The sequence below is a fragment of the Euprymna scolopes genome, chromosome 12 (assembly GCF_053919585.1).
Source record: "Euprymna scolopes isolate OS-2025 chromosome 12, ASM5391958v1, whole genome shotgun sequence".
In the NCBI taxonomy this organism is placed as follows: Eukaryota; Metazoa; Mollusca; class Cephalopoda; order Sepiida; family Sepiolidae; genus Euprymna; species Euprymna scolopes.
The window spans coordinates 89657848-89670840 of NC_136493.1; the positions used below are offsets into that span (position 1 = coordinate 89657848).

A 12993-nucleotide genomic window follows, 5' to 3' on the forward strand; every position below is an offset into this window, starting at 1 on the left:
CCCTTTACTTTTCCATGTTTAAGCTTTACTTTTCATGCTCGCATTTTTCTATTTTAATCCATGATTTTTCTAGGCTTCTAATAAAATCACTTATTCTTTGTTTAATTTCAATCTTACTTTTTTGCCCCCCCCCCCGTAAACATAACATTATACGCATATGTAATAACAATGTACGGCACTCGTCTACTTCAATAAAATGTCCCCAATTATCTCCCTTTCATTCTTTCATTCTGTCTGTTTCACTTGTTACTTCTCTTTTCGCGACAGCAGTGAATCAGTAGCAACACTAGTCGCTGAAGCGTCGTTATTGCTATGGAAACCAGTCATAAAAACGTCGTTCACCTCTTTACGTCTTTTACGATTTTGAACACCACTAAATTGATCATAACTTTTGTTTTACTGAACGAAAATTGAAAAAAAAAATTTTCACAATATAGCTGAGAAGGTGATCTATAAACTGTAATAATTGTTTGAAATTTGATCGAAAAATGGGTGAGCTGTGAAGCTTTAAAGCAGTTCTTAATGACTAAAACTGCCACTTAACCATACATATCGTGTTTGAATGGTATATGTATTTACAGTTCAATTCACAAATTTTGAAAACACTTTTCTTTTATTTTCTTATAAGAGAATATGTTACAGATTTGTTTTGTTAGCAATCTTGAATAAAAAGTAAAAATATGTTATCACTGTATTTATGTAGCAAACTCTTCAGACAATTCTATGAAGAAAAAACATATTCAAACATAATCTTTATATGTCACAAACAGTCAAAATGTCGAGGGTGTAATTCTAAATATAAATAATAAAAAGATGGAGGCCTGATTAACAACGAGAATTACACCTTCGACATCAGAGGTATGATTTTGACTGTTTGTGACATATAAAGAGTGTGTTTGAATATGTTTTTCTTTTTCTTCATAGAATTGTCTGAAGAGTTTGCTATATTCAAAAATACAGTGACAACATATTGTTACTTTTTGTTGAAGATTGCTAACGAAACAGATCTGTACATATACTCTTATGAGAAAATAAAAGAACATGTGTTTTCAAAAATTGTGAATTGAACCAATATATATATATATATATATATATATATATATATATATATATATATATATATATATATACTTGTTTATTGTTATATAAACATGCTCACATCCCGCTGCTACAAATAGCCACTTGTTTCAATCAAACAACAGATATCATCAGGCAGCGACTTGACTATTCAAAAGTTCAATGAATAATGGATTTTTATTTTAGGTAGGAACTCTTTAGAAGTTGGAGTTAAAAAAACTTAAAACACAGGACTTTAATTAAATAAAAAAGTAAAAAGGGAGAGGCAATTTAAATAAAGTTAAAAAATTACAATGGGGAGAGAGTGATTGAGAAGAGAAAAAAGGAATAGAGACAGAAATAGAGAAAGAAAATATAGAGAAAACAAAATAGAGAGAAAAAGAAGAGAGAAAATATATATATATATATATACATATATATATATACATACATATATATATATATATATATATATATATATATATACATACATATATATATATATATATATATATATATATATATATATATATATATATATATACATATACATATACATATATATATATGATATGGAGAAGAAAAGAAAAAAGAAATAAATGGTTATAATAAAGAGAATAAGAACTAGAAGGAAAAGGGAAGAATAATGAGATCTAGTTAAATAGGGAAAGAGAGAAAGTAAGAATTTGACAGTGTATAGAAAAAGAAAAAGAAAAAAACCTGCGTGTCAACCAATTTATGAACAATTATACAATTCAGTAATGAAACATATTATTACAAATACAAACAGAAGATACAATCCAAGCGTCAGAAATGAACGTGTCAAAAAAGGCAGTGAATGTATTCGGCTAGCATATTTATCCTCTTACATACGTCCACGAGTAAAATCAACGCAATTCAAACATACGTCTACCATTAATTAGGCCCTTTATGCTAAATGATATAAGTTTAAAGTTTTCGCGTTTTTATTAGATAAATATATGAATAAAAGAAGAAAATAATGATAAAACAATATTAAAATTATTATTAATAACAATAAGCATAATAGTGATAATAATAATAATAATAATAATAATAATAATAATAATAATAATAATAATAAAAACAGAATAAAATTAATATTTATTATCTTTTTAATATAACATATTTAGCCATAAGAGGGGATTAAATAAATTAAATAGGTCCAATAATTATAAATAAAAAACTACTAATATTTATGTATATAAAAAAAGAATACAATACAAATATATACATATACACACACACACACATATATACCCAAATATACACACACATACACACACATATATATATATACATACATATATATATATATACATATACATGCACATAAGTAAAGGTGTAACTATACTATTAAGTTGGAAGTTTAAGCTATTTAAGTATAGATATAAAGTCATATTAAATCACAAAATAATACATTCAATACCAGATTACTAATAACACAGATACAAGTACACTTACCTATAAATATATTCAGGCAAAAGAAGTAATTAAATCAACGAAATACTCAAAAATAGCGACGCACAGGTAGATAGTACCCAAATTAAAAATAAGATACATATGTATATACTCACAGAGAACCAACCGACATACTAATAAGCACATATATACATACATATATATACACATACACATATACATATATATATACATATATATATATATATATTTTGTATTTTGTGTACAGAAAGTTGTTAGTTGAGACAGGTCATTGGTACCGTCGGTTTCAAGCCCGATAATAAGGCCCGTTTAAGGTATCCTTATCGAGCTCTCTTCAGCCAATATTCGTCTATCTTATAACCGGAAGTGTGAAGTATATATACCTCGCGAGTCCACGTTCAAATCTCGTTTTGTTTAATCCCCCCCCTTTTTTTTTTTTTTTTTTTTTTTTATCTATCTATATCTCTCTCTCTCTCTCTCTCTCTCTCTATATATATATATATATATATATATATATATATATATATATATATATATCGGGTAATGTAATACCTAATTTTCAACTTTGAATTATTTAAATTTAAGATCTAATTTCGAAAAAATGTTTTTTTTAATATATGAATCGATTTTAATTTGAACCCCATTTAATTTTAAAATCTCTTTCCTTATGTATAAAAACTTTAAAATCTGTATTGGTATCGGTTAAAAACTTAAAAATTCGTTTAATTATATCGAACATTTAAAAATTTCCAAAAATACGTTTAAAGTTTTAAAAAATATATTTTTAATTATATCGAATCACGTTTAAAAATTTCGAAATACGTTTAAAAATTATTTTTTAAAAACCCAAATCTTTCAAGGTTTGGGGAAGATAGATAAATACTCACTTCCCCAAACCTTGAAAGATTTGGTTCTTTCACATTTAGGGCCGTAGAACCAAAAAAAAAGAAAAAAATTTACAGTTTTAACATCTGATATAATATCCACTTTTAATTTAATTCTACGGAATTCATTTAAGATAATCTTTTTGGTTCTTTCACATTTAGGGCCGTAGAACCAAAAAAAGAACCAAAAAGATTATCTTAAATGAATTCCGTAGAATTAAATTAAAAGTGGATATTATATCAGATGTTAAAACTGTAAATTTTTTGGATGTGAACTTTGATTTAAGGAAAGGCATCTACCAACCATATAGGAAGGAAAACTCAAACCCAATTTATGTACACCCCCTATCAAATCACCCAAAATCTATCATTAGGCATATCCCCAAATCCATTAGTAAAAGAATCAGTGAAAATTTCTTCCAATCTTGAAACATTTAATAAACATAAATATTTCTATAACAGGGCCCTTAAGGATAGTGGATACAAAAACACCCAAATTGAGTTCATAGAACCAACACACCCAAACACAAATACAAATAGAAACCGTAAGAGAAAAATCCTGTGGTACAATCCCCCTTTTAATCTGAAACTTAAAACAAATCTAGGAATGAAATTGTTAAACTTAATTAAAAAGCACTTCCCTATTAATAATATACTACATAAAATTTTCAATAAAAATACAATAAAACTTAGTTATAGCTGTAATGAAAACCTTGAAAAAATAATTAAAAAACATAATAACAAAATATTAAACAAAAATAGCACACCCATTGCTACCGAAAGTTGTAACTGTAGAATTAAATCAAAATGCCCTCTTAAAGGAAATTGTCAAATTATTTCTGTAGTGTACCAAGCAACTATTTCTACTAAGGAAAATCCGAATGAAAAAAAAATATTACATAGGAATGACAAATAACAATTTTAAAGAAAGATTTACCGGTCACAAGTGCTCTTTTGAAAATAATGAGTACAAAAATAGAACTTCCTTGTCTAAATATTACAATGAACTAGTAGAGCAAGGTTACTCCCCAATAGTAAATTGGAAAATTTTAAAGAAAGCGAAAACCTGTTCATCTTTAAACTCGCCTTGCTACCTATGTCTTTATGAGAAATTATTTATACTTACTTTTAGAGAAAGAGATAAATTATTAAATAAGAAGCACGAAAATTCAATTAATTGCAAACATTATAAAACCCATCTTTTAAGTAATTTAGTTTAGATATAAAATTTAAATAAATTAAAAATTGTCACTGATTTCTATAATTTATTAATATTCTATTAATATACTTTCTCCTCTCCTGATTTCATTCTTTACTTCTCCTATCTTATATACCTGTGTGTCTATGTGTATATGTATGTGTCTATGTATTTATTTTATGACCGTGTGTACTTAGATCTATATATTTCTATATTATTTGGTATACCCTCCCATGTTTATTCAATCCATTTGTATGTTTCTATGTGTGTATGCATCTATCTGTACCCTTGCCAAATTATTTGTATTCTTATGTATTTCTATATATATAATTTATGTAAATTATACATATTTATGTGTGTGTATATATGTGTGTGTGCGTTGTTGTTTATTAGTATATGATTGTGTGCATATATTTGTGTATTTTTTGTATGTATGTGTATACATAAGATTATATATGTGTATGTGTATGTATATGTATATATATATATATATGTATATATATATGTATATGTGTATGTGTATATATATGTATGTATATATGTGCTTATTAGTATGTCGGTTGGTTCTCTGTGAGTATATACATATGTATCTTATTTTTAATTTGGGTACTATCTACCTGTGCGTCGCTATTTTTGAGTATTTCGTTGATTTAATTACTTCTTTTGCCTGAATATATTTATAGGTAAGTGTACTTGTATCTGTGTTATTAGTATTAGTATTGAATGTATTATTTTGTGATTTAATATGACTTTATATCTATACTTAAATAGCTTAAACTTCCAACTTAATAGTATAGTTACACCTTTACTTATGTGCATGTATATGTATATATATATATATATATGTATATATATATATATGTGTGTGTGTATATTTGGGTATATATATGTGTGTGTGTGTATATATATATATTTGTATTGTATTCTTTTTTTATATACATAAATATTAGTAGTTTTTTATTTATAATTATTGGACCTATTTAATTTATTTAATCCCCTCTTATGGCTAAATATGTTATATTAAAAAGATAATAAATATTAATTTTATTCTGTTTTTATTATTATTATTATTATTATTATTATTATTATTATTATTATTATTATTATTATCACTATTATGTTTATTGTTATTAATAATAATTTTAATATTGTTTTATCATTATTTTCTTCTTTTATTCATATATTTATCTAATAAAAACGCGAAAACTTTAAACTTATATCATTTAGCATAAAGGGCCTAATTAATGGTAGACGTATGTTTGAATTGCGTTGATTTTACTCGTGGACGTATGTAAGAGGATAAATATGCTAGCCGAATACATTCACTGCCTTTTTTGACACGTTCATTTCTGACGCTTGGATTGTATCTTCTGTTTGTATTTGTAATAATATGTTTCATTACTGAATTGTATAATTGTTCATAAATTGGTTGACACGCAGGTTTTTTTCTTTTTCTTTTTCTTTTTCTATACACTGTCAAATTCTTACTTTCTCTCTTTCCCTATTTAACTAGATCTCATTATTCTTTCCTTTTCCTTCTGGTTCTTATTCTCTTTATTATAACCATTTATTTCTTTTTTCTTTTCTTCTCCATATCATATATATATATGTATATGTATATATATATATATATATATATATATATATATATATATGTATATATATATATATTTTTTTTTCTCTCTTCTTTTTCTCTCTATTTTGTTTTCTCTATATTTTCTTTCTCTATTTCTGTCTCTATTCCTTTTTTCTCTTCTCAATCACTCTCTCCCCATTGTAATTTTTTAACTTTATTTAAATTGCCTCTCCCTTTTTACTTTTTTATTTAATTAAAGTCCTGTGTTTTAAGTTTTTTTAACTCCAACTTCTAAAGAGTTCCTACCTAAAATAAAAATCCATTATTCATTGAACTTTTGAATAGTCAAGTCGCTGCCTGATGATATCTGTTGTTTGATTGAAACAAGTGGCTATTTGTAGCAGCGGGATGTGAGCATGTTTATATAACAATAAACAAGTATTATCAGCTCTTTTTATTGAGCACTATCTAACAACCTCGTTGAATTCATTAGTCCATTACTTTTGAATATAAAAAAAACCCCGAGTATATATATATATATATATATATATATTTCATTTTCACCCAAAACAAGGCATATTACCACTTGGAATATAAAGAGCTTCTATTTTTTATTGTATCTAAAAGGAGACTGAGGTGTGTTGAGCAGTGAGGTGTCTGTTCGCATTACATGTAAACTTTTGCAAGTTAGTACAATTAGTGGAGCAAGAAACGGGGAAGGAATTCCAAAGTGTAGTTGTCTTATGGAAAAAAAAACTATCAGAGTACATCTAGGGATCTCAACAGTAAAGGGAGGGAATTTTGCTGCTTGTCGGTAAGTCAGGGTTAAATACATCAAGGGGGGGGGTGCACTAGTGTTATGAGTTGATCAGAGCACATATTTATGTCTGTCATGAAGATTAAAATGATGAGCATCAATCTAACGACCTGTAACACTCAACTGATAGTAGAAATGGTTACGTGATTGGAAAGATTTATTGTTTGACTTACGAGATGTCCAACAGCTGTAGCAGAATCTGCCAACGTGTCACAAAAAGTTAAAGAGTTTCTTGGTATAAAGCAAATGGAACCTCATTTCATCGAGGAATCTCTTACCAGAAAAATATCCTTCCATTGAAGAATTCTCAGGATGATTTGGTCATTGATATTCTGTATCCTGATTGGCACTTTGGCAGCAGGTGAGTGGCTAACATTTGAAAAAAGTCAATATTATTTGGATCCTTCAGACCTTCGTCCTTATCTTGACTGTTAGTTTTACAACCTCCGACCTTCTTCAACTATATCATGTCGAACTCAGTAATCTTTCTATCCAAGGTGGGAAACTTTCTAACAAACTCGGGAATCTTTGTCAAACTCGGTTACACTGAAATAATAGCTAAAGAAATCTTCAGGGCGGTATTTTATTTTCAAAGAATTTTGTGATCTTTCCACTTGCTAATCCTTAATGTTCACCCGTCTGTTACTGGTCAGATTCAATGTTGCTTACCTTGAATCATCTAAAATAATTATCATGTATGTATGAGATTATTCATTGGAATATAGATGGAGTTTATTAGAGTAGAAAGCTTTCTGGCATTTTTGGGCCTCAACAACGAAAGGGTGTGATTTTGTTGCTACAGCGGGTTTGTCGGGGATATGTATGTCGAAGGGGCACAAGTGCAATGAGTTCATCAGAACACATTCTATTAAAATACTTGTAAAACAGGCATAGAGATTCAACATTGGGCCAGTGGGACAGGGGTTGGAGCTTAGTTGATAAAGTGGGACCTATTAGATTGGAGATTTTTGGGAGCCCCAATTTAAGAGGGAGAGGCTAGTGGTAGATACACCAGCCCAGATGTGGCAACAATACTCCATGCATGGGCGAATAGTGCCTTTGTAGAATTACAGGATACTCAGGTGTGAGCAGTCTTCTAGCATGATAGAGGGAACCCACCTTCTTTGCAGCAACCTTGACAATGTCCTCGATGTATTTGTTTCAGTTCATATTGCCTGTGAACGATAAACGGAGGAGTTTGAACGAAGAATTCCCATTGCTGAAATGTGGCATCCATTATTTTACAAGTACTTTAATGGTAAGTGTTATGACAGACTCAAAGCACTTGTACCTCTTCGACGTAAGTACCCCTGATAAACCCGGTAAGCATCAAAATCCCAACCCTACACTATAGAGATATCTTGATGCCAAAAAAGTCTTCTGCTCAAATAGCTTTTTCCCTTGAATTGCTAGACTTTGGAATTCCCTCACAGACGCCTACTTCCCAGACTGTACTGACATGCAGAAGTTCAAATGTAATGCCAACAGACATATCACTATGCAACACCATACATAGCATCCCTGCAGTGAAAAAACAGTAAAGAAAAATGTTCCATGTGAGGAGAAAAGTTCATGCATGTTGAAGTTAGAGTCTGGTGGCAGTCATAATGGATTCTGTTGCAATATTTTTGAGCTAATGAGGGGGTATGGTCCCTGACAGTCGGGAGATTCTATTTATAAACGATGCTGCTAGGAACTGACGAACCAAATTAATTCACGTTCTGCTACCAACCAATCAGTAACCAGAATTGCTCCATAAAAATTAAACCTATTTCTTTAGCAACCATTCATACGTTTTCTTCGTGTCAACACGGGAAGAATCTTTTGCTCTGTGGCTTCCAACTCAAGAACTGTTTATTGAGAACCAGTCACCTCCAGGACTTGTGTAGAACAACTAACCATCGGAAACTGTTCTGAAACTAAACTGTGACTTTCAACTCAAGAACTGTTTATTGAGAACCAGTCCCCTCCAGGACTTGTGTAGAACAACTAACCATCGGAAACTGTTCTGAAACTAAACATGGCTTATAACTCAAGAGATTCTCCTTGACAAAGTCGAACTCGGGATCAAAGGTTCGCATGGGTTCTGTTGTGCTCTAAGAGAGAAGTTTGAGGGTTGTTATAAATCAAATGCAGTTGTTGTCAGTGCCGAGAGGAATAAAAGAGAGAGTTGTCGTCTGTTTGAGTTTTTATTATACCATGTGCTTGCTTCCCAACTGACTATAGAACAGTCATCTTCTAATCAAATGTAATAGGTTCTTGCTGAGTCGTCCTTTTTAATGATCTTGTGCTATCAAAGTTCCATCATTACTGATCATGTTGCCTCGCCATCTACCTAATACTTATTCTCGAGTCGTTTCTGGGCCTTTACGAGTGGTGTCTTCCCAAGTCAAAGTTACCCTTGATCCCGGTGGCCCCCTACTTACACGTAAAAAAGTGAATAGGTAAGCTTATTTTGACACATGGACATTAAAATTCAAAACCTTGCCATTATTGAGTGATTAATGCAATGCATAATACAATCGTCAATAAATGATTTCCTTTTTTTCTATTTAAGGATCTAATCAAGAACACGACTACTGCAGATTTAATGGTACAAAATTCTTAAAGGGTAAAAAGTACACAAAATATCCGTGTAATGACTGCACTTGTGTGGGAAATGATACGTTTAACTGCGACAGCTTAAAATGTTTAGGTAATGTTGAACACTTTCTCTGTTCTTCTATTTCTATATTGTTGAAATTCTATGATTCTATCATGTTCGTATATATAAGGTAAAGCATTTTGGTCCCCTATTCAATTGAACAGTATAGCTCTGTAAACAAAATATAGAATTCTAATACTGATTCAAACTGGCATAACCGCGTTAGCAGACATAACTGGATGGTTCTTTTTACACCAAGAAGTTAACTTAATATTAGATAATGAAAAAGAAAAAGAAAAAATGTATTCTTTTCTATACTTTTCTCATAATATACATACAAAAACGTCTTCTAAAATTCCTTTCATTGCTCTTATCTTAATAGAAAATTATGCTTAATATTCCAGTATCAATTGTCAGGTATGCGTGCTTAGACTTCGTCTTTTCTATAATGATTTTCCTCTTTTATTCAATTGAACAGTATAGCTCTGTAAACAAAATATAGAATTCTAATACTGATTCAAACTGGCATAACCGCGTTAGCAGACATAACTGGATGGTTCTTTTTACACCAAGAAGTTAACTTAATATTAGATAATGAAAAAGAAAAAGAAAAATGTATTCTTTTCTATACTTTTCTCATAATATACATACAAAAACGTCTTCTAAAATTCCTTTCATTGCTCTTATCTTAATAGAAAATTATGCTTAATATTCCAGTATCAATTGTCAGGTATGCGTGCTTAGACTTCGTCTTTTCTATAATGATTTTCCTCTTTTATAAATCACTAGCAAGGCCACCCAGCGTTGCTCAGGACCGTATAAGACAATGAGAAAATTTTTTTAACGTATCTGTTATTCTTAGGATAGAGGATTTTTTTTTATATCTATGTATCATTTGCTATCTTGAGCAAAAGAATATTTTATCTACCCTAGGACGGGTATTACACAACATATGTATGAAATAATTGTACCTTCTCTTGGACAGGAAATGTACAACACATAATTAAAATAATTTACATAATTTCCTGTTGTGCTAACTTTTCTGTATGTGACAGGTAAGAGTTTGTTTGTTTTTCAGAATGCTATAGTGAAGAAGCACCTTATTTCTTATATGAATGCCATATTACTCGAATATATTATATGATTTTCGGTTTTGATAGCATATGTATGTGACAGGTAAGATTTTCTTTGTTTTTCATGTGGGTACTATACTTATGCATAAGTTCCTTATTTCCTGGGTAGGGTACTGTACAAATACCTTTGTCCTAATTTAAAAATGAAAGCACTCGATACTTTTAAGTAATTTTCTGTTGTGCTAAATTTTCTGTGCGTCTAGAGTAAGAATTTGTTTGTTTTTTCATCTGGGTGCTATAGCGAACAAGCACCTCATTTCTCATTTAAAAGTCATACTACTCGAATATATAACACGATTTTCGGTTTTAACAACATTATGCACGTCACAGGTAGGATTTCATTTTTGTTTTTTCATATGAGTACTATACTGCACAAGTACCTTATTTCTTGGGTAGGATAATGTACAAGTACCTTATTTTAATATATAGATGAAACTACTCGATGATTTTACATAATTTTCTGTTGTGCTAACTTTTCCGTATATCACAGATGAGAGTTTGGTTTTATAATAGAGTGCTATATTAAAGAAGCACCGTATTTCTTATATAAATGTCATACTACTTGAATATATTACATGATTTTCAGCTTTGATTACTTTTATGCATGTCACAGGTAAGATTTCTTTTGTTTTTCATATGGCTACTATACTGAACAAGTACCTTATTTCTTGTGTAGGCTGTTATTCTAAATTTTCTGTACGTTAAGGGTAACAATTTGTTTTTTCATCTGGGTGTTCTAGTGAAGAAGCACCTCATTTCTCATATATAAGTTATACAACTTGAATATTTAATGTGATTTTTGGTTTTAATAACTTTCATGTATGTCACAAGTAAGATTTTCTTTGTTTTTTTCCATATGAGAACTATACTGCACAACTACCTTATTTCTTTGGTAATATACTGTGTAAGTACCTTATTTCTAATATAAAGATGAAACTACTCGATGATTTTACATAAGTTTCTCATATGAGTACTATACTGCACAAGTACCTTATTACTTGGATAGAATGTCTTGTATGCATAAATACATTAAAAAAGTATGTGATCATTGTATATGATTTTTGGAATATGACATCTGTACAAATATACCAGCATATAGAATACATATAATTCAAAATGATCAGTTAATTAGTTAAGGAGTGAATCCAATATATACAAATATATAAACATATATGCATACTAAAAAATTTTAATGATCGGTTAATTAGTTTGGAAGTTGATCTAAGACAAGTTGATCTGATACAAATATATAATCATATACACATACTAAATATTCATAATGATCAGTTAGTTAGTTTAGGAGTGAATCCAATAATAGAAATATATAAACATCTACACATGATTAAAATTCATAATGATCGGTTAATTAGTTTAGGAGTGAATCCAATACATAGAAATATATAGACATATACACATAATTAAAATTAATAATGATCGGTTAATTAGTTTAGAGTGAATCCAATGGTAGAGCTCGATACCTCACCACTGGTGTTCGCCGCGGATGACGATATCCACTACAGCAAAGGGGCAACTGCTTTAAATCCATCGTGTAATAACTTAATGAATAGCTGTCTTTGTTACAGGACGTACGCAGGCGTACGTTAGATAATAAATAAAATCTCATTTTTAATGTCCCTAATATCACAAGGATACATAACATTACAATTGTTTAGATAACAAATAAAATCTATTTTTTAATGCACTCGATACCATAAGGGGATACAATATAACAATTATTAAATGACAAATGAAATCTTATTTTTAATGGCCCTAATATCATAAGGGGATACAATATAACAATTGTTAAATGATAAATAAAATCTTATTTTTAATGGCCCTAATATCATAAGGGGATACAATATAACAATTGTTAAATGATAAATAAAATCTTATTTTTAATGCCCCTAATATCATAAGGGGATACAATATAACAATTGTTAAATGATAAATAAAATCTTATTTTTAATGCCATTAATATCATAAGGGAATACAATATAACAATTGTTAAATGACAAATAAAATCTTATTTTTAATGGCCTAATATCATAAGGGGATACAATATAACAATTGTTTAATGACAAATAAAATCTTATTTTTAATGCCATTAATATCATAAGGGGATAGAATATAACAATTGTTAAATGACAAATAAAATCTTATTTTTAATGCCATTAATATCATAAGGGGATACAATATAACAATTGTTAAATGATAAATAAAATCT

General features: G+C 29.3%; 1 protein-coding gene across 9 annotated transcripts in view; it reads left to right on the forward strand.

Annotated features, from left to right (window-relative positions):
* The window catches only part of LOC145291415 (uncharacterized), a 91444-nt gene that overhangs the window by 25443 nt on the left and 53008 nt on the right, over positions 1 to 12993 (forward strand). For 3 of the 9 annotated variants that reach the window (XR_013869409.1, XM_080137227.1, XM_080137225.1), the window contains 2 exons: positions 8158 to 8250; positions 9550 to 9687. The exons of 1 other annotated variant lie outside the window; for it this stretch is intronic. Coding sequence is in view for 7 of the 8 variants with exons in the window: in XM_080137227.1 (XP_079993353.1) it covers positions 8217 to 8250; positions 9550 to 9687 (172 nt within the window). In the remaining variant the exon portion in view is untranslated. Of the gene's footprint in view, positions 1 to 7194; positions 7354 to 8157; positions 8251 to 9549; positions 9688 to 12993 lie in introns of those variants that run through there. 5 more of the 9 variants (XM_080137224.1, XM_080137222.1, XM_080137228.1 and 2 more) reach the window with 4 other exon arrangements.